This window comes from Calidris pugnax, unplaced genomic scaffold (genome assembly GCF_001431845.1).
Source record: "Calidris pugnax isolate Ruff unplaced genomic scaffold, ASM143184v1 scaffold27, whole genome shotgun sequence".
Taxonomy (NCBI): domain Eukaryota; kingdom Metazoa; phylum Chordata; class Aves; order Charadriiformes; family Scolopacidae; genus Calidris; species Calidris pugnax.
Window position 1 is genome coordinate 8,898,714 of NW_015090893.1, and position 20,132 is coordinate 8,918,845.

At 61.6% G+C, this 20,132-nt stretch overlaps 4 protein-coding genes across 7 annotated transcripts in view; 1 reads left to right on the forward strand and 3 right to left on the reverse strand.

The window, feature by feature from the left end:
* The window catches only part of B4GALT7 (xylosylprotein beta 1,4-galactosyltransferase, polypeptide 7), a 3,225-nt gene extending 3,093 nt beyond the window's left edge, over positions 1-132 (reverse strand). Inside the window, exon 1 of the mRNA XM_014947746.1 lies at positions 79-132. Within this exon, the coding sequence (XP_014803232.1) occupies positions 79-132 (54 nt within the window). The remainder of the gene's footprint in view (positions 1-78) is intronic.
* On the reverse strand, positions 23-3,641 carry LMAN2 (lectin, mannose-binding 2). The gene is made up of 8 exons (XM_014948248.1): positions 3,473-3,641; positions 3,277-3,395; positions 3,067-3,184; positions 2,701-2,780; positions 1,458-1,619; positions 1,142-1,256; positions 708-827; positions 23-564 (listed from the first exon to the last, which is right to left on the reverse strand). Exons 1-8 carry the CDS (start codon positions 3,612-3,614, stop codon positions 404-406), a joined length of 1,017 nt encoding a protein of 338 aa, XP_014803734.1. The 5' UTR covers positions 3,615-3,641; the 3' UTR covers positions 23-403.
* A 1,188-nt stretch (positions 3,642-4,829) lies between these two features.
* LOC106891593 (ADP-ribosylation factor-like protein 3) lies at positions 4,830-7,047 on the reverse strand. 2 transcript variants are annotated; one of them, XM_014948250.1, is made up of 6 exons: positions 6,969-7,047; positions 6,458-6,601; positions 6,253-6,369; positions 6,039-6,089; positions 5,052-5,237; positions 4,830-4,953 (listed from the first exon to the last, which is right to left on the reverse strand). In XM_014948250.1, the coding sequence occupies exons 1-6, from the start codon at positions 6,984-6,986 to the stop codon at positions 4,906-4,908; spliced, it is 564 nt and encodes a 187-aa protein (XP_014803736.1). In that variant the 5' UTR covers positions 6,987-7,047; the 3' UTR covers positions 4,830-4,905. The 2 variants fall into 2 exon arrangements, with proteins under 2 accessions (XP_014803736.1, XP_014803735.1); XM_014948249.1 differs by lacking the exon at positions 6,969-7,047 and having other exon boundaries at positions 6,458-6,697.
* A 2,409-nt stretch (positions 7,048-9,456) lies between these two features.
* Positions 9,457-20,023, forward strand: RGS14 (regulator of G-protein signaling 14). Of its 3 annotated transcripts, none has more exons than XM_014948269.1 (15): positions 9,457-9,645; positions 13,245-13,266; positions 14,511-14,665; positions 14,781-14,873; positions 15,448-15,591; positions 15,760-15,909; positions 16,098-16,218; positions 16,308-16,432; positions 16,509-16,712; positions 16,817-16,893; positions 17,072-17,198; positions 17,528-17,609; positions 17,795-17,853; positions 18,069-18,183; positions 18,453-20,023. In XM_014948269.1, the coding sequence occupies exons 1-15, from the start codon at positions 9,601-9,603 to the stop codon at positions 18,686-18,688; spliced, it is 1,755 nt and encodes a 584-aa protein (XP_014803755.1). In that variant the 5' UTR covers positions 9,457-9,600; the 3' UTR covers positions 18,689-20,023. The 3 variants fall into 3 exon arrangements, with proteins under 3 accessions (XP_014803755.1, XP_014803756.1, XP_014803754.1); XM_014948270.1 differs by having other exon boundaries at positions 16,101-16,218; XM_014948268.1 differs by lacking the exon at positions 9,457-9,645 and adding an exon at positions 11,503-11,547.
* Positions 20,024-20,132: the final 109 nt, after the last annotated feature.

Consider the following 20,132-nt stretch of genomic DNA (forward strand, 5'->3'; position numbering starts at 1 on the left):
CCCAGACAGAGCCAGAGCCGCAGGTGGTATCAGTCCTTTAATGCCCCACTCGCAGCCCCCTCTCCACAGCCCCCCTACATTCACACCCGCCGCCACTTGCCCCCCCGCCACAGGCAGCACGGCAGGTCCCATCCAGCGGTGGGGGGGGAGCACCGGGGAAAAAAAAAAACAAGGGGAGCGGGCTCCCCGCTTCCCACCGGGGGTCCCCCCAGCTGGCATCACCCCCCCTGGGTCCAACCCGCCGGACGCCGAGGGCCGGGCAGGGGTTACAGCCAAACAGACAGATAAGAAAATACTTCTGATATTTCTCAGAAACAGCTTTTAGAAACCACAGTTTTTTTTCTTTTTACAGCTCCCCATAGAAAAGATGGGTTTGGGCACGGGCCGCGGCCCGGGTCTGCCCTTAGTAGAAACGCTTGTTCCGCTCCTGGCGTTTCTGGAAGACCACAGCTCCCACCACGGCGCAGACGATGATGCCCAGCAGCGCACACAGCAGCAGCAGGAACACCTTCCAGCCCGTCAGAGGGCCGCTGCGGAAATTCCCCGTTGGGTCATCCACATTGTCTGCAAGGACAAAAAGAGCTAGAGAGATCCACCCGAGACACCCTGCAGAGACTCGCAGCTCTGACCCCTTCCAACAGGCCTTCAAGAGTCCAGCCCTGGCATCTCAATCCTCCACCGAAGGTCTCCGAAGCCCAGAGACTCACCTTTGGGTGATTTAAGGAGGCTGACACTAGGCTCAATCTTGGTCCAATCAACGGTGTCATCTTCTAGAGGGTGCTCCACCATAAGCTGGAATAGCTTCATTGAGATAATGTCGTGATTGTCTAGGAAACAAGCATCAGCACCAAAGACTGTCAGAAGCTCTGAGATGTCCATGCAGGCAGAGCACCCCTAGGACAATCCTGTGCCAGGTCCAGGTCTCCTTCCCCCTCAAGCCACCCTCACACCCCAGGTATCAAACTGCAATTTGAGATGTTTCTTAGCTCTTGGGTGTCTCCCTTCTCAAGCCACAGGTCCCTACCCAGCAAGATTCTAGCAGTTCAGGGAAAAGAAGTCATCAAAGCCACCCAATGCATCTATGGCATTATATTCCAGGCTCCAAACAGCAGGTGTTCCTGCAAGCAAAGCCCCCACTCACCAGACAGATCTCCAGTGCCAGCAGAAGCACCAAAGAAGTAGCCGGTTGGCAGCTGCACCCCTGCAATGTCAATGCAGTTCTTCCATTCGTTCTTGTCTTCCACGTCAGTCATCACCTGTAAGACACAGGGAGTGTCACACCAATAACACACGCTGCCACCCTGGCTGTACACAGCTCTTTTGGAGCTGGAGACGCAGGAGGGGCAGGTGGTGGAGCCTGGAAAAACCATCTCCAGGTCACCTGCTGTCACAGCAACACCCGCCCCGTCTAACGTGCAGAAGACGCCCTGCGGAAGGTGTTGTTTGCCACATCTCACCGTCAGGCGGCCCCGGGAGTACCGAATGGCCAGGAAAGTGTCGTGGTTCTGGTTGCGAAGGTCGGCGGTGCACCCCGCCAGCTCCGTCCAGCGCCCGTCCTTGCTGTGGTCGTACGTCAGGGAGCCGTTGTTCACCATGGCAGAGATGTAGGGGAACACGCGCTGCAGGGAGGAGAGCGCTGCTGCTTTCAGGCTGCAGGAGCCTTCCAGCTGCAGACCAAGAGCCACCTTCTCCTGCCTGGTCAGAAACCTCAGCCAGAGTAGGACCTCAGCCAGGCACAAGCAGCAGCGCCAGAGTTTGACCACTCAGTCAGATACGGAGGGCAGAACAATGAAATCAAGGTTCCTTTTCTACGCAAAGCTGCTTCTAAACTGAGCGAGAGCTTGTTCTGACTGAAGCACAGCAGCTATTTCTGACCTTCTGTATCAAGCTCCCCTCCTGGCCCCACCAGATTGCATGGCCAGGGCAACGAGACAGCTCCACACTCGTGGAATAAGCAGCAGAGTGGGTAAGAAGTGTAAGAACAGAACACAGGACCCAGAGTGAGCAGGAATCTCACACGAGGAGCATAACCACACTCAGGGCTTTGTAGTCAGCAAATTATATACAGTGGAAGAGGCCAACTGGAGGCCAGAATTCAGCTCTCAGTGAGTATCAAAAGGGGGACGGAGTCACTTCCAGGTGCTTTATGACTTAAGTGACATGTTTTTGGTACAATAGATCTCACTAGCACCATTACATTTTCCGACTGTGCTGCAACGAGATCCACAAACAGAGCAGGAGAGAAGAAAATGACGGTCAGCCCCAACAGGACAGATCTGTATTTAATCCATGGGGAATTCTGGAGCAAAAAGCCAGGCCAGGAGTTTCTCTTTTAGAGACACATGGGTTGAAAGCGGAGAATAAGGCCAGAAATGACATGGAATGATCAACCAAAGCACAGAGCAGTTCAGGGAATTACACTCTTAACTCTACTTATTAGGGGGTGCAGTTTACCCCAGCCCTTTGCCACCCTATCACACTGAGGGGGAAAAGCCTTGGAAACACCTGTATGATCAACAACAGCAGCAGACGGAGCGAGGACTTCAAAGAAACTCTTCCCTACCATCTCCCATGACAGGAAGAGCAGCCCACTCTCACGTGAGGAGAGACTTTTCCTTGGTGCAGGCGTGAAGCACTTGGAGCATGAAGCTGTGAGGAAACAGCCTCCTTGGCACTGAACAAGCTCCCTGAACTACTCACCTCTGTCGCTTCATCGTTGGGATATGTATCAAGGAAGATAGCCAGGCCATGAAAGTTGTCCTTGCTGCCAAAGACAGGACCTGGAAATGGGCAGAACACAGGGAACAGAAGGCTCTCAGAAGGAATTTGTGCTCAGAGATTTCTATTTATAAGATCTGTAAGCGCTGTTTATTGCCAGGCAGATAGCTGAGGGTGCCTGTTCCAGGGCAGAACACGCCATCCTGATCGGGTGAAACCAGACAGAGGGGACCTCAAATGCTTCCCTGGCGAGAAACCCTCCAGGCCAGGGGCAGCTCCAAAAGCAGCTCCCTGGGCTGCCCCGGGGCAGGCGTGAGTGCTGCTGAGGCCTCAGCCAGGCCACCGTACCTGGCACTAGGCGCTCCTGCGTGTACCACAGCGCCAGCCCGTCCCCGTGCAGGTTCTTCTTGCCGGCTCCGTGGATCCTGAAGTGGACGTGAAGCTCCCAGTCCTTAAGGAAGCAGGGCTGCGGGGAGAGACCGCCCAGCGCCGTTAGGGCAAAGGCCGGTGGGGCCGCCCCCAGCCCCCGCCGGCCTCCCCCCGGCCCCGGGCTCTCACCACGCGGTTCCAGATGGAGCCCTCCCGGCTGCGCTCGTCGGGCGTCAAGCGGACGTACTGGCTGGTGACCATGGTGCTGCCCTGGAAGTCCCACAGCGGCATGGCGGCGGAGCCCGCGCCTGAAACGGGCAGAGAGAGGGCGGCTCAGCCCGGGGGCGGCCGCAGGGCGTCCGGCCCAGCCCGTCCCCGCGCTCACCCTGATACGGCTTCATCAGCGAGTGCTCCCGCTTCAGGTGCTCGCTGTTGCCATCCGTGAGCTCTGCGGGTGCCGGGGACGGCCCGGTCACCGCCAACAGCAGCGCGGCCGCCACCAGCAGCCCGCCCGCACCCGCCGCCATCCTCCCCTTCCGCCTTCCGGCGCGCCGCTCCTGTCCCCGCCCCCTTTCGGGAGCGGCAGGCCGTTCCACCAATCAGAACCGCACACACCGCCGCGCTCCCGCCCCCGCGGGCCTGCGTCACCACTTCCCGCCTATGGCGGGGAAGGGGGCGGGGTCGCGGAGGTGCGCGGCTCCCACATCTCCCGGCGTGCACTGCGCCGGCGTGGTGGCACGCGGCATGCCGGGAGCTGTAGTCCGCTCTCCTTCTGCCGGCCAGTCACGTGCGCGGCTCGTGCCGCCCGGCGGGACACGTGACCCCCTCTCCGGCAGCGCTGAGGCGGCGGTCGCCGGCGGCGCGTCACCATGGCAACGGCACACAAGATGGCGCTAGGCCTTCGGGACGGGGCTCGGCCCGGGGACCCGCAGGCCTCTTCGGGCCGCGGAGAGGCGGGTTAGGGTGCAGCGCTGCCCCGGCACTGCGGGAAGGACTGGCCGAGGCGTTGTGGAGGTCACAGGCAGCTTTATTGAGGGCCGCAGGGCCGCAGCCCAGGGTCTGGCACAGCAGGACGGCCCCAGCCCAACCGCGGGTTGTCTCCCACAGTTTCCCGTTGGTGCAGGCACTCAGCCACGGCAGCTGTGGTGGCCAGGGAGCTGCATCTTCCAGCTTCCCACCCTCAGTGTCATGCGCAGTGTGGCTGCAACGAAGGCTGTAGTAACCAGGCAATGGAACCTCTCCACTGGTGGGGACAACCCCCTTTTGGGGTCCTGCCTGCAAGGCCAAGTCCTTGCTGTGTCTTTGTGCTTGTCCCAGGTCTTGTGCACACACAGGAGTTCCTCTGGCCAACGAAAGATACTGAACCAAGGCCTTCCTGAGCCAACTGCTGCAGCTGGGGCAACACCAGTCACATCCTACAGGAGCGGAGGAGAATACACACCATTTGGCTGGCTGCATGTGCTGTGTTTGAGGGTATAGCCAGTGCTGTGGTGGGGTGCAGCAGCCTCCACAGGGGTGCACAAGTCCTGAGCTGGTGCTCACTCTGGAGGTGTGTAAGCCCTTGACACAGTGGGACATGCCCTTCCCTCTGATATCACTGGGGCTGCAGGAGGGTCGGGGGTATAAGGAGCTCATGGAAGCTCAGGAGCAGGGAGAGAGGAAGCCGACTGATCAGTGGAAGACTGGGTGGGAAGCCCATCTGAGCATGGCAGTCTGAATCTCAGGGCCCAGCTGAGCCCTCAGGGGAGTCTAGGGACAAGGGGGGTTGGACATGGCATAGGGACCTGCAGTTCAGTCCAGTCCGGCACTTTGCAGCTCTCACTTCTTCCTATTCATGATCTGGCTGGAAATCCAGTTCATCCCATCCTGGAGGGAAGAGAGAGACATGAGCACAGCCCCAAGAGCATGGCAGGTGCTTAGGTCCTCTCCTGCCTCTGCGGAGCCCGCAGGCCCCCATCTCTTACCTGTACTCCTTCCCCTGACAAGGCTGAGCAGGCCTGGATCTGCCATTCCCGGTCCCGGTAGGTGTGGAGGCTCAGACCTTCTGCAATTTCGGCTGCGGGTGCTGCAGTCACGAGGTCCTGCTTGTTGGCAAACACCAGCAGCGGGACACCCGTGAGGGACTCCTCCTCAGTGAGCTCTGCCAACTCCTGCCAAGAGAGAACCATCACCCAGGGCTGCTGCCCACTGCTGCTCTCCTCCATGGAGCTTCAGGGCTGCTTGTCTGGGCTGCCCAGGGCGGGCTGAGGCGCCTCAGTCTCCCAAAGCGCCTCACTCCCCTCTCTCTGGTGCTCTTATTGCAGCCAAAGAAGCCAGGAGGTCTCAACATCCCAAGGGAGAGATGCACCCCTGAAGCTCCGTCTTCCCTGAAGAAAGCCCAGGAGCCACATATCATACTACCTGAAGGCTAAAGCGCTCCCAGCACCAAGAGCCTTGGGCAAAGGGCAGCTACAGGAGGCTGCTGTCAGCCCCGTGCTGTCTGGCACACCCACGCCGCCGTCTGGTGCTGGTACAGCCGAGACTGGCACTTGGAGTCTCACCTTCTCCTCTCCAGCTTCATTCCTAGGGTTTGTAACTCTGAATTTGCTACTCGTAAACCTTTGCTTTGTCATATCACTAGCCTGGCACTGGGGAGGTGGTAGAAGGGCTGGCAACCGAGGGGTCACTCTCACCAGGGGCAGAGCCACCCCGTGTTGAGTACCTGAGGGGCATCACACCCAGTTCTGAGGGAGCTATTGGGCATGGATCTGCCATGGGGTGAGGTGGCTCTGCGTGCTGAGGCTCTGATCATGAGCCATTGCCATGTAGCTTTGGGGACAGCTTGCCCCCCACAGAAGTGTTGCTCCATGGTTGAGAGCAGACTCACTCCCCACTCCAGTCGTCAGAGAGCTGCTGCTGGATGGCTCCGAGCCCCAGGACCCCACAGCCACCCCCCACCAGACCCCTCATACCTGCCCTGTCTCCTCGAAGCGCTTCTGGTCTGCACTGTCAATGACATAAATCTGCCGTGGGGACAAAAGGGACAGTCAGCGGCTCTTCTGTGCCCAGCTGCCTCAGAGGCCCCTCTGCCTTCTGAGGGGGCTACACATCTCTGCTGGGGTACAGGACCCAGCACGGAGGGCACAACTCTCCATGCACAGGGCTGTGGGGGGCTGCCCCACTCACCAGCAGGTCAGTGCTGCCCAGATACTTCCTCCAGTACGGGCGGATGGAGCGCTGCCCCCCGATATCCCAGACGTTCAGCTTGAAGCCGTGCGAGTGGACACTCTTTATGTTGAAGCCCTGCACAGGGACACAAACCCTGGCATCACCCAAGGGGAGGGTAGGACCTGCCACCCTCCCACCGCCCGTGGCCCCCAGCAGCACCTACCTGGGTGGGTGTGATGGTGCTGACCTCCTCGGACGCCAGGCGTTTCAGCAGCGTGGTCTTCCCCGCGTTGTCCAGCCCCAGCAGGACGATGCGGAGCTCCTGCTCCGGGGAGCCCTTCAGCCTCTGGATGACGGAGAGCAGCCCCTGGGGGCGCGGGGTGCTGGAGGAGCCTTGCGGGGTGCCGGGGGGCTGCAGAGCACCCGTGTTTTGGAGGGGGGAGCTGGGCGCACTGTTGGCCATGGGTACCCTGTGGCTATGGCCTGAGTGAGCTTCAGGTCTTGGCTCCCAAGGTGTCCAGGCTCAGGGTGGCCGCACAGCAGATCTGTCCAGCCCAAATCCCCACCCCCGGATGTGCTGTCCCTGCCCTGGCAGCCCTGCCGGCTCCTGGGGGTGCTGAGGGGACAAGCCCAGGGTACAGCCCTGCTCCTGCTCTGCCAGGCACCTTGACACTGCAGCCAGGAGCTGGTGCCAGCACCTTGGCACAGGAGGGATGTCACCAGACCCCGCTTACCTTCTGCCCATCACCCATGGTCTGGGAGTCGCTCCGTCCCGTGGCACACCTCGGGACCTGCCAGGGGCTTGTCCCCAGGGTCCGCCAGCGGCTGCGTAACTGGCACGATCCCCATCCCCGGGGGAGGAAGAGGATTATGGGCTCCAGAATTAGCTGCTGTTTCTCCATTTACCCACAGCATTAAATAATGCCCTCGGCAAATCCCCCAGCCAGCTGTCGCCCCGCCATCCCCCCGCCGTCCCCTACCCCCGGGATCAACCAGGACCCGCCAGGCCGGGGCACTGGGGCACAGGGCGTCCCTCTCCCCACGGGGCCAGGCTCCGGCTCGGGGATGGCAGCACAGCGGGAGGATGCGGTACCCGGGCACCACGGGCATCGCCTCGGGGTGGAACCCTGTAGCCGGCGTGTGATCCTGGGAGAGGCGGCGCAGCCCCAGCCTCCAGGCAGCAGAGACAGCCCACGGGCATGGCCGTGTCCCGGTGCACAGGGCTGACACCGTCTTCTGTGCGAAGGGTGATGCCTCAGCACGTCCCCACGTCCCACCCTGCCCGAGCAGGCACCCACGGGCTGCCCCCTCGGAGGGTGGCAGGAGGTAACGCTGAGGATGGAGCTGCTGGAGGCCACGTCAGCCACTACCCCAGCTCCCTGCTGCTGACCGAGGAAACCACTGGGCCCTGGAGCAGGTCCTTGGCAGATGGATTTTGGGGGTGGCACAGGACGGGGGTCCAGAGGGGCAGAGGCACCTTCCCCAGCAGCCCACCCCCGCCCAGGTGGGATGAGGGGCTCATGCCTTCACCATTTGGATGAAATATATTAATTAAGCAATGTCTTTGATTCTTGCATGCTGCAGTCAGTCCTCGGATCAGGTTTCCTAGCAGAGAGGTTATCCTTGTGGTGAGGACCGTGAGTCACGCACTCTTGGTGAGACATTTTTATTTATAACTCCTGTTGCAAAGCCAAGCCACACAACACAGCTACGCTCCGACAAAGGGAAGGGGAGAAGCACGATCGCCCCCCACCCCACTGCTCCTCCCTGCTGCCGTGGGGGGCAGAGGGGCAGCAGCAGGGACCACCCTCTGCTCCCCCCTGCCTGGAGACCCTTCCAGGGCTGTTGGCTGCTAAAGCCACGCTGCTTTTGTGCTTTTTCACGGTGGGAACACTTCATTTTTCTCTGCATAGATCTGCACCCAACTTAATGTTAGGGTTCTGCTTTTGATAGGTTAATCACCCACCTTAAGTCCCAGTTATTAGCATTTCCATGAGTGGGTTGCCATGGAGCTCTGCGGTTTATCCTGTAACTGTTACTTACTTATATTTCCTAACAAATATCCTAAAATATCCTTGACTGGTTTGTGGTTGCTGATCAACATGGAACCCCGACCTAGGAGATGGGCAAAACTGCTTAGGCATCAGTTTGGAGGCTCCAAGCTGCACGTCCACCGCTCCTCTCTGCCAGGCTCTGCCGGCCTCCATGGCGCAGGCAGCTCTCCACGGACACTGGCCACCAACAGCAGCAGCAGAGTGGCCCTGGGGGCCACCCCCGGACCCACCGCTGGGTGACCAGGGCAGGTGGCACCAGGCTGGTGGAAGGGTGCTTTGGGTGTGCTGATGCCTCCTGGCCCCTGCAGCCCCCTTCCCCGGGGTGATGCGGTGCCCAGGAGGAGTCCCCTCAGGCTGGCCAGGCTGCTGGGAGTGGTGGCGATGGGGTGGGGACGAGGTGGCACAGGCCGTGCTGATGATGGGGACAGAGTGGGATGGGGACAGGGATTGGATGGGGACTGAGATGGGGGTGGATTCAGGGATGGAACAGTGATTGGGATGTGGACGCAGATGGGGATGGGAACACAGATGCAGACAGAGTCAGGGATAGGGATGGGAACCAGGATGTGGCTGGGGATTCAGATAGTGATGGGAATGGGGATTGGGATGGGGACAGGAATGTAGATGTGGATACAGATGGGAACGGGGATGTCGATGGGAATGGAGTCACAGATGCAGATGGAGGCAGGGAGAGGGATTGGGATGGGGATGGGAACAGGGATACAGATGGGAATGGGAATGGAGATGGGAACAGGGATGCAGATGGGAATGGGGATGGAGATGGGAACGGGGATGTGGATACAGATGGGAATGAGGGTGTAGGTGGGGATGGAGTCACAGATGCAGATGGGAATGGGGATGGAAATGGGGATGGAGATGGGAATGGGGATGCAGATGTGAACAGGGATGTAGATGGGGATGGAGTCACAGATGCAGATGGAGGCAGGGAGAGGGATTGGGATGGGGATGGGAACAGGGATGCGGATGGGGTCACAAATGCAGAAACAGGGATGGGGACTGGGATGGAGTGGGGACGGGGCCGCGGCGCTTCCTGGCACGGAGCCGGTGCCGGTGCCCAGCGGGGCGGTGCCGGGGCCGGTGGCGGCGGCGGCGGCGCGGGGTGGGAGGGCGGCTCCGCTCCCCCCGCTGCGGTCTCGGTTCCCATGGCGACACTTCCTGTGGCAGCCGAAAGCGGTAGTGCCGGGGAGCTCCGGGCCAGGCCGGGAGAGCCGCGCCGCGCCGCGCCGCCGGTCGGGGATGCTGCGGGGCCGCGGGCCGCGCCGGTAGCGCGCTGGGCCGGGCAGTGCCAGGCATGCAGGGCAAGGCCAAACTGCTGCTGGTCCACAACGGCCGCATGGTGAGTCCCGGACCGGACCGGGGCGCCGTTCCCCATCCCCCGGGGCGGCCCCGCCCAGCGGCACGGCGTGGGGCTGGGCACACAACACAGCTACGCTCCGACAAAGGGAAGGGGAGAAGCACGATCGCCCCCCACCCCACTGCTCCTCCCTGCTGCCGTGGGGGGCAGAGGGGCAGCAGCAGGGACCACCCTCTGCTCCCCCCTGCCTGGAGACCCTTCCAGGGCTGTTGGCTGCTAAAGCCACGCTGCTTTTGTGCTTTTTCACGGTGGGAACACTTCATTTTTCTCTGCATAGATCTGCACCCAACTTAATGTTAGGGTTCTGCTTTTGATAGGTTAATCACCCACCTTAAGTCCCAGTTATTAGCATTTCCATGAGTGGGTTGCCATGGAGCTCTGCGGTTTATCCTGTAACTGTTACTTACTTATATTTCCTAACAAATATCCTAAAATATCCTTGACTGGTTTGTGGTTGCTGATCAACATGGAACCCCGACCTAGGAGATGGGCAAAACTGCTTAGGCATCAGTTTGGAGGCTCCAAGCTGCACGTCCACCGCTCCTCTCTGCCAGGCTCTGCCGGCCTCCATGGCGCAGGCAGCTCTCCACGGACACTGGCCACCAACAGCAGCAGCAGAGTGGCCCTGGGGGCCACCCCCGGACCCACCGCTGGGTGACCAGGGCAGGTGGCACCAGGCTGGTGGAAGGGTGCTTTGGGTGTGCTGATGCCTCCTGGCCCCTGCAGCCCCCTTCCCCGGGGTGATGCGGTGCCCAGGAGGAGTCCCCTCAGGCTGGCCAGGCTGCTGGGAGTGGTGGCGATGGGGTGGGGACGAGGTGGCACAGGCCGTGCTGATGATGGGGACAGAGTGGGATGGGGACAGGGATTGGATGGGGACTGAGATGGGGGTGGATTCAGGGATGGAACAGTGATTGGGATGTGGACGCAGATGGGGATGGGAACACAGATGCAGACAGAGTCAGGGATAGGGATGGGAACCAGGATGTGGCTGGGGATTCAGATAGTGATGGGAATGGGGATTGGGATGGGGACAGGAATGTAGATGTGGATACAGATGGGAACGGGGATGTCGATGGGAATGGAGTCACAGATGCAGATGGAGGCAGGGAGAGGGATTGGGATGGGGATGGGAACAGGGATACAGATGGGAATGGGAATGGAGATGGGAACAGGGATGCAGATGGGAATGGGGATGGAGATGGGAACGGGGATGTGGATACAGATGGGAATGAGGGTGTAGGTGGGGATGGAGTCACAGATGCAGATGGGAATGGGGATGGAAATGGGGATGGAGATGGGAATGGGGATGCAGATGTGAACAGGGATGTAGATGGGGATGGAGTCACAGATGCAGATGGAGGCAGGGAGAGGGATTGGGATGGGGATGGGAACAGGGATGCGGATGGGGTCACAAATGCAGAAACAGGGATGGGGACTGGGATGGAGTGGGGACGGGGCCGCGGCGCTTCCTGGCACGGAGCCGGTGCCGGTGCCCAGCGGGGCGGTGCCGGGGCCGGTGGCGGCGGCGGCGGCGCGGGGTGGGAGGGCGGCTCCGCTCCCCCCGCTGCGGTCTCGGTTCCCATGGCGACACTTCCTGTGGCAGCCGAAAGCGGTAGTGCCGGGGAGCTCCGGGCCAGGCCGGGAGAGCCGCGCCGCGCCGCGCCGCCGGTCGGGGATGCTGCGGGGCCGCGGGCCGCGCCGGTAGCGCGCTGGGCCGTGTATGGGGCTTGGGTATCCACAGCAGGCAGAGATGTAGAGGGGTATTAGGGAGGCGACAGTATTTGGGGCTGGGTAACAGGCAGGCAGGGACTTGTGGGGCTGGGGTAGTGATAAGGAGGCATGCAGGGCAAGGCCAAACTGCTGCTGGTCCACAACGGCCGCATGGTGAGTCCCGGACCGGACCGGGGCGCCGTTCCCCATCCCCCGGGGCGGCCCCGCCCAGCGGCACGGCGTGGGGCTGGGTACCGGGATGGCAGGGGCTGTGTGGGGCTGGGTACCGGGATGGCCCGGGGTGTGTGGGGCCGGGTACCGGGATGGCAGAGGGTGTGTGGGGCTGGGTACCGGGATGGCAGGGGCCGTGTGGGGCTGGGTACTGGGATGGCAGGGGCTGTGTGGGGCTGGGTACTGGGATGGCAGGGGGTGTGTGGGGCTGGGTACCGGGATAGCAGGGGGTGTGTGGGGCCGAGTACCGGGCAGGCAGGGGGATGTGGTGTGGATAACGGGCAGGTAGAGGGATGTTTGGGACGGTGTAGTGGGCAGGCAGGGGGATGTGGGTCTGGGTATTGGGCAGGCAGAGGGATGTATGGGGCCAGGTAACAGGCAGGCAGGGGGATGTGGAGGGGATAACAGGCAGGCAGAGGGTGTGAGGCTGGGAAATGTACAGACAGGGGTGTATGGGGCTTGGGTATCCACAGCAGGCAGAGATGTAGAGGGGTATTAGGGAGGCGACAGTATTTGGGGCTGGGTAACAGGCAGGCAGGGACTTGTGGGGCTGGGGTAGTGATAAGGCAGGGGTCTATGAGGCTGAGACAGCGATATAAGTGGAGGTGTACAGTAATATAAGTGGAGGGGGCAAGCAGTGGTGTATGCAGCTGGGGTAAACAGGAGTCAGCAGTGCTGGGGTGCAGGGCAGAGCTATGTGAGTGTGGACAACAGGGGTGCAGGGGAAGAGCAAGCAGATGACAACACAGGGGTGTGTGGGGCTGGGGTAATGGGCATGTGGGGCTGGGATGTGTGGGGCTGGGGTAAGGGGTATGGCAGCGGCATGTGGGGCAGAGTAGCAGGGACGGGCAGGGGTGGGATTGTGGGGCTGGGGTGTGTGAGACTGGGATGGGGACAGGCAGGGGTGTGCAGGGCAGGCTGGGGTGCATGGGGTGGCAGGGTGGGGGACACTGGCCAAGCAGATCAAGGCCACCAGTTTTGCCCCAGGTGGTGACGAGAGGCAACACCACGCAGGGAGTACTTGGCTGACCTTTGACTGTGGAGGTTCTGCCCATCTGCCTGCTTGCTGTGGGTCCTGGGGTACCACACCCCCATGGCTGTTATCTGGGGCAGCTCAGGGGATGCTGCAGGGCACCCTGTCCTGCCAGAACTCCTTCACTGGGAGTTCTGGCAGGACCTGGTCCTTGGTTTCGGGCGTCTGCTCTCTCATAGTCCCAGGCCCCACAGAAGGAGGGAACAAGCAGTTTGCCTGCCTAGGGCTGTGGTTGTCCTTCCTTCCCTCCCCTCCTCCCCTCCTCTTCCTGTGCAGGGGAGGCTGCTTCTCTCCTCCCCGGGGCAGCAGTGGCAGGGTTACATCTGATAGCATCTGCCCTTTCCCAACTGCTGGCCTGGCCCCGGGGCAGCAGATGCACCCGAGGGGGGAGAAAAGCCATGCACCCCTGGTAACTCCCCACCCCTACTCACTGCCCTCCTGCCTCTGCCATGGGGCAGCCGTCCTGGTTGCAGCTAACACCAGAGCAGGGTTTGCTCCTGGGTTCGAACTAGGCTTGCCCTCACGCTGCTGCCTGCCCGGGTACCGCTCCACTGGGCTGGCAGATGCCGTGTGGCCCCTCTCACCTCTCTTCTCTCCCCCCCCGCAGGGCCCGGCTGTGTCGGATGGAGGTAAGGCTGCTCTTTGCTCTGGGACAGAAGGCCGGCATCATCTTCAGGGGAGGGGGAAGCCCACAGACAGCCTGGTGCCAGGGGCAAGGAGCCAGCAGAGAGCCAGGTCCTGTGTCAGCACAGGCTGTGCTGTGGGCGAGTGCATGACTGGACCCCCACAGTGGTGGGCTGAGCCCTGTGCCAGGGACTAGCCATACCCACCCCCGTCCTTCCCGCACAGCCCCGTGTCACCTGTCCCTCCCTTCTGGCTGCTCAGCTGACTTCCCTGGGTGCTGGAGAGGGAGGGAGGGCTTGGGGCTTCCTAGGGCAAGCAGAAACCGGGTACCAGCCAGCCCCGGGTTCCCTGAGGGAGTTTGTCTGTCTGTCCATCTGTCTCATTGTGCACCAGATATCTTAGCTGGCCCATTCCCACATCTGGGTCCTACTGCAGGATCCTTCCAGCGTGAGGTGCTGGGGGTTGCTGTTCCCATCTGCAGGGTGTGTGCACTTACCCCGTGTTTTGCACAGGAGGAGGATGGGGAGCCTCGGCCACGTAGCAGCTTGCTGCCTCCTCTGCTCCTGCCGGCTTTGCTGGGAGAGCCAAACTCCCATACCCTTACCTTCTCTTGCAAATGACCCTCTGCTCCCAGTCGCTCACCACCCAAACCAGTTCAGAAGCTGGGGTTGCCCCTGGGAACTTCCGTCTTTTTGATGGAAGGACTCAATTTGAATGCATGGTCACCTTGGGTTTCCCCGAGGGAGGGTTTCCTTGAGGCTGGGAGCCAGGGATGACATTCTGTGCCCTCTTCTCGCTGGGTTTGTTCCTTGTCATGGCCAGAGGAATGGAGAAGGCAAGTTCCGGCACCTCTACCCATCCTCTGAGCTTCCCTCCACGCTGTGTGCCGGCCATGTCCCCTTCCGCCCTGCTTTCCCTCCCCATCTGGGTGCTTTCCCCCTGCATCAGCTTTGTTCCCCCGGGAGATGAGTCACAGATGGAGTCACCGTGACACCCAGGGAGGAAGGCCAGTGCTGGCAGGGAGGGCTGTCACACCAGAAGGTGCCAGCTGTGGCATCACAGCGCTTGATCCGCCGAGGATGCCGCTGTGATACCAGCTCCTCATGCTCCCTTCCTCAGGTCTCGCTGGCTCACAACAGGATGGGGCAAATGAACTCATTGTAGATATGGGGGCTGCTGGCAACAGGGAAGGTGATGCTGTGGGACACCCAAGCAGCCAGAACTGACCCTTTATTTTTTTTTCTCGCAGAGTTAAATGCCTCCAGGGCCCGCGGCAGCAACCACAGCGTGAACAGCTTGCCGGGGCCGTCAGCCTCTTGCGGCTCCACACAGGGGTCTGTGGTCAGCTGGGCTGAATCCTTTGAGACGCTGCTGCAGGACCGCGTGGCTGTCACCTACTTCACTGTGAGTGTCACAGCCCAGACCTCAATCCTTGTTATCATCAGCTTCTGGGCATCGGCCACCAAGCGGTCCCACAGCCGCAGTGCCATCCAGGCCAGCAGCTCTCTCTGCCCCACAGGAATTCCTCAAGAAGGAGTTCAGTGCTGAAAACGTCTACTTCTGGCAGGCATGCGAGCGCTTCCAGCAGATCCCAGCCAGTGACACGCAGCAGGTACTAGTTTCCATGAAGCTATGGTGCAGCGGAGCCAGGGTCACGCAGCTGCTGGGAGGGACGTGGACAGAGGTGGAGATAGCTGGCATGACATGGCATGCCATGTATGTCCCAGAGTCCTGCGAGACCCCTGTTCTGGGAGGCTGGACAGGCTGGAGTCTCTTATGGGAGGGACAAGGAGATGGATGTGATATGCACCTGAAAAGCCACAGTCCATGGAACAGGACAGGCTTCTCCAGCCCAGGGTGGCCAGAGGGTGGAGAATGCTGCTGGGAATACAAGAGACCAAGGGCATAGAGCCAGATGGGGGCTTGTGGGGACAGAACCATACAGCTGGGGGTGACAGTTCCTGCTTTGAGCTGTACCTCTGCAAAGAGACTGGGGTGTTGTACCCAGATCTTGGTGCTGGGTGGTGGAGGCTGGCTCCAACGCTCATTCTGATGTGCAAGTACTGAGCTGGTCCCAGGGGAACTCAGCCCCTTCTGTGGCTCTGTGGGGTGAGCCAAGGGCTCCCCACAGGGTGACAGTGAGGAGGGGGCTCCTGGTCCTGGCCTGACCCCCCAAATTCCCTTAGCTGGCCCAGGAGGCACGGCGGATCTATGATGAGTTCCTCTCCAGCCACTCGGTCAGTCCCGTGAACATCGACAAGCAGGCCTGGATTGGGGAGGACATGCTGGCCACCCCCTCCCCAGACATGTTTCGCACCCAGCAGCTCCAGGTACGAGCAGCACCCGTGCCCCACCTCACCCACGGGATGCAGGCTGCGGGACCACCCTGCGTATCACCCACCATCGCTGCTGCCACCATGGGGCCGTGCCACAGGGCAGTGGCGAGAGTGAGGTGTAGGTGGGCAGGGGTCTTAAGCCCACACATCCTCCCTTTGCAGATCTTTAACCTGATGAAGTTTGACAGCTACACGCGCTTCGTTAAATCCCCACTCTACCAGGCCTGCCTGCGGGCAGAGAGCCAAGGGCAGCCCCTGCCAGACCTGCGGCCCCACTCCCGCAGCAGCAGCCCCCCGCCTGACCTCAGCAAGGTGAGAAGGGTGGGAAGGGGGGACGGGGACTTGTCCCTTTGTCTGAGAAAGCGGTTCTGGGTCCTTTGGCTGCTCCTCGGAGCAAACCCAGCCCCAGGCTGAGGACAGACAAGCGGTCAGGGGACCTGGGAAAGGAAAGGGACAGACTCGGATGTCCCCATGCTGAGATGCTTCTCTGTTTGCCCCAGAAGACAAAGCTGAAGCTGGGCAAGTCCCTGCCACTGGGCGTGGAGACGGCAGGCAGTGGTGCCAACCGCAGCCCCCGCCGGTCCTTCAGGAAGGGAGAACGGCGGGAGCCCTCCTGGGCAGGTAGGTGCTGTGTCGAGCAGGGCAGTTGGGACCGTGCCACCTCTGAAGGGAGTCCACAGTCCCCACCACCATCCCTCTGTGTGTCCTAGAAGGGGGAGAAGGTGGTGGGAGCACCATGCCGTGGCGAGAGTCCCAGGGCTCGCTCAACTCCTCAGCCAGCCTGGATCTTGGCTTCCTGTCCTCGGCCAGCACAGCTGCCAGCCCCTGGACTGAGGTGGGTCATCCCTGCGCTGGCCCCATGGCATCACACTGCCACTGGCCAGGCTTATCCTGCCACATCCCTCCTGCAGGGCCATCGGAAGAGCCTGGGGGGCAGCGAGACAGATCTGCCGGCCAAGCCCATGAAGTACTGCTGCGTGTACCTGCCCGATGGCACGGCCTCGCTGGCCCCCGTCCGGCCCGGCCACTCCATCCGTGAGATGCTGGCAGGGATATGTGAGAAGCGTGGCTTCAGCCTCCCCGACATCAAGGTCTACCTGGTGGGGAATGAGCAGGTAGGGTGGGAAGTGGGGAGAGAGGGCTTCTGCCAGCCGGACTGTTGTGGGCTGTGACCATGTGCTGCTCTGTTTGCTCTTTCCTGATGGTTTGGCTCTTTCAGAAAGCACTGGTGCTGGACCAGGAGTGCTCTGTGTTGGCAGAACAGGAGGTGAAGCTGGAGAACAGGATAAGCTTTGAGTGAGTGAGAGCTTTGGGGCTGATGCTGTTGCCCACAAGTGTCTGGTCCACATCATGAGCAGCCACCCACAGTGCCCCACGCCCACTCCCCTGGGCAGTCCCGAACACCCCGGGACTGCCCCTTCCTGTCCTGCCTGTCTGCGTTTGCCTGCAGACAACCTCTGCTCCCCCTCCACAGGCTGGAAATCTCCTCCCTCAATAAGACCATCCGCATCACGGCAAAGTCAACCAAGCGCATCCGGGAGGTGCTGCAGCCGGTGCTGGGGAAGTACGGCGTGAGGATGGAGCTGGCGTTGCTGCGGCGGGTGAGGGCTCACACCTCGGTGGGCACAGCCCCAGCCTCCTGTGGCCGGCTTGTCCCTGGGTGTGGGGCTCAGGCCGTGGGCTGCTGGCAGTGGCCAGCTGGTGGGGAGCAGTGGTCCATGCTTGGGGCAGCCTGTGGGCTCGTGGAGAGTTACCGGTGTTTGAGATGGGCCACGGCACCCTGCCGTGGGCTGGGAGGGACCAGTGGGTGTGCTCTGCACTGTGCAGCCCGTGACCTGACAGGATCTGCCCAGGGAACTCACAGGTCCTCAGCCTGGCTGCCTTTGCTGTGCCACAGTGAGCATGACACCACTGGGCTCTTCTGTTGCAGCACGGCGAGCCGGCCGCCCTGGACCTGGAGAAGCTGGTCAGCACGGTGGCTGCTCAGAAACTTGTCCTGGAAACGCCAGCAGGTAAAGTGTCCTCCCCTCCAAGCTGTGTCCCCCCTGCAAGACATGTACCCCTGCAGAATGCTCCCAGAGCCAGGCTGCTTCCTGCTGGACATGGCTCCTGCTCCCTGGGATGGGCTCCAGCCTGTTGCCAGCTGGGCCAGGACCACGGTGCTGGCACAGGGCGCTGAGCATCACTTACCTTGCAGACATGCGAGTGATGGAGAGCGCCGAGGCCGCAGCCGCCTCCTCCCCGCTCCGGAGTGAGGTGAGCTCAAGATCCCACAGCTCCAGAGATGCCCCCACGGCTGCTGCCATGGTCCCAGGGGAAGCTGTGCCTTGCTGCTGCGACCCCGGCACATGCCATGGGGCTGAGCAGTGGGTGCCGAGGCAGAAGGCAAACTGTGGGAGGGCGATGAGGATGTGGCCTGGGGGAGCACTGCCTCCTTGTCCCATTGCTGAGGCCTGGGCTGCTCTTCACAGGAGGGAAGCCCAACAGGAGCAGAGTCTGACACACTGTGGGAGATGCCCTCCTCCTTCTCCCGGCCCCGGTCTGCAGCTGCCATGAACCTGAACCGCCGCACGTACGATCTAGAAGGTGAGACTCAGCAAGTCTGAAACCCGAGGAGTTGGGGTAAAACATGGGGTGAGGGACAGAGCCCCTGGTCTGCTGAGGATGGGCTATGGGGGACTTGGGGTTCCCCAGTCTTCTGGGTGCAGAATCCCATGGGTACTGGCAGGGGGCAGAGAGGTGTAGGTGCTGTGCCTGGTTCATGTTCAGGGTCACGTCATGTGGAGAGGTCAGCCAAGGCGTTAGGACAGGAGGGCGAGTACTGGGCTCGGGTGCATGACCTGCATTTCCCCCAGGGCTGGTGGAGCTGCTGAACCGTGCCCAGAGCTGCCGGGCCAACGACCAGCGTGGGCTGCTCTCCAAGGAAGACCTGGTCCTGCCTGACTTCCTACAGCTCCCCGGGCAGGACGGCAGCACCTGCAAGGGATCGGATCAGCCCCACACCCCTCACCCAGGCTCCGAGGGAAATGGCCATCCTCAACCCGCAGAGTCAGTGCCGGCTCAGCCTCGGGTCGACCACGAGCTCCGATGAGTCCTGCTCCACGTCTGCACCCAGCACGTGGTACCCCCGGGCCATGCCGGGGTTCAACACGGGGCCCAACCAGCCCCTGCCCTGCACCGCCGACACTGCCTGGACCGCAGATTCGTCCACGTCCTGTCCCAAACTGTCACGTCGTGTCGCTGTGAGTGGTTGAGCCGCTGCCATGCCCCTCTGTGGGGTCACATCCTGGTGCACATCAAGGGAGTCCTGTACATAGTTCGAACCCCCGTTGCAAAGCACTTTGCAACATCCCGCTCATGCCTGGCACTGTTCTGCCCAGTGCCTCTGCCTGTGGCACAGATGCTGACCCAGCAAATCCTGCCTGTGTGGGGCTGGCACAGCCCGTGGACTGTCCGGGTGGGAAAAGCACCCTTCCAGCCAAAGGGTGTGTGGGAGAGAGGACACGGGTGGGTGGGATGGCAAGGCAGGCGCCAGTCCTGAACACTGGTGCTGTGGGCAGGATGGGTTAGGAGAACACATATCTGGAGCTGAGGACCAGATCTGGTCCTTAACCCTGCAGGAACAGGAGTTCCCCTGTTGTTGATGTGCAGGTCTACCCATCCTGGGAAGGGTAAGCATGGTCCTGCTGGCCTCTGCCCTGGGCAAGCTGTTACCATCTGCATTGCGTGAGTGTGGCTGGGCCTGATCCTGCGAGGTTCAGTGCCATTGTGCTGCAGGGCACGGAGCCATATGTGGTTCCTGCCCCGAGCAAACAGAGGCAGAGCCAGCAGGTTGTGCCAAATAAGCCTTCCTCCTCCCCAGAGTGAGACCCTGTGTGGGCGACTGCTGAAGTGATCCACAGGAGCAGACACCCATAGGTCCCCTGCCACAGCCCAGCTGGGACTGTGGGTGCTCAGCCCTTGGGGACAGTCCTGCAGGGTGCCAGAGGAATGCAGCACCCCTGGGTGCTGAGCATTTCAGCCTGGTGTGCGAGTACCCAGCCTGGCATCCCTGCCAGAGGCTGTGTTGGGCAGTAACCTTGAGCCAGGCTCTGCCAGACCTGTCCCAGGCAGCCCCATGTTCCCAGAAGTCCCAGACTCAGTCTGTGATGGAGGTAGCCCCCCGACAGCAGCCAGGAGATCCCTCCATCATCCCTATGTGCCGGGGCCCTTCCCTGGGCCACTGCTTTGTCACTACTGCCCTGCCAGAGGCAGAGGGGTGGCTCAGGGCAGCCCCAGGGCTCGTCTGGGGATGAGGGTCACGGCCACCCAGCCCCACACTGCCGCAGCCAGCTGTGGCCCCGGTGAGAGCCCCCTGTGTCTCCGTGGTGCTGCTCAGTCCCGTCTGCGGTGTCAAACTGGGGGAAATAAAAGAGCATTGCCTGGATGCGCGTCCCTTTCCTTCCTCCACCGCTGAGGCCAGACGGTGCTTTTCCTGGCGGTGATGTCCCCCCAGCCTCCCCAATACAACAGAGAGTACCCCCCAGGCCAGGGCA

What these genes read in the sequence shown, in the direction of transcription:
- LMAN2 (XM_014948248.1), bottom strand. Translation starts at nt 3,614, where the DNA reads ATGGCGGCGGGTGCGGGCGGGCTGCTGGTGGCGGCCGCGCTGCTGTTG. An exon ending in GCTCCATCTGGAACCGCGTG is followed by an intron (nt 3,185 to 3,276) that starts GTGAGAGCCCGG and finishes CTCTCCCCGCAG; the next exon opens with CCCTGCTTCCTTAAGGACTG. An exon ending in GCAGGAGCGCCTAGTGCCAG is followed by an intron (nt 2,781 to 3,066) that starts GTACGGTGGCCT and finishes GCCCATTTCCAG; the next exon opens with GTCCTGTCTTTGGCAGCAAG.
- LOC106891593 (XM_014948249.1), bottom strand. Translation starts at nt 6,697, where the DNA reads ATGGCCAACAGTGCGCCCAGCTCCCCCCTCCAAAACACGGGTGCTCTG. An exon ending in GCTTCGAGGAGACAGGGCAG is followed by an intron (nt 5,238 to 6,038) that starts GTATGAGGGGTC and finishes CTCTCTTGGCAG; the next exon opens with GAGTTGGCAGAGCTCACTGA. An exon ending in TGTCAGGGGAAGGAGTACAG is followed by an intron (nt 4,954 to 5,051) that starts GTAAGAGATGGG and finishes TCTTCCCTCCAG; the next exon opens with GATGGGATGAACTGGATTTC.
- RGS14 (XM_014948269.1), top strand. Translation starts at nt 9,601, where the DNA reads ATGCAGGGCAAGGCCAAACTGCTGCTGGTCCACAACGGCCGCATG. An exon ending in TGGCTGTCACCTACTTCACT is followed by an intron (nt 14,666 to 14,780) that starts GTGAGTGTCACA and finishes TCTGCCCCACAG; the next exon opens with GAATTCCTCAAGAAGGAGTT. An exon ending in CCGCACGTACGATCTAGAAG is followed by an intron (nt 18,184 to 18,452) that starts GTGAGACTCAGC and finishes CATTTCCCCCAG; the next exon opens with GGCTGGTGGAGCTGCTGAAC.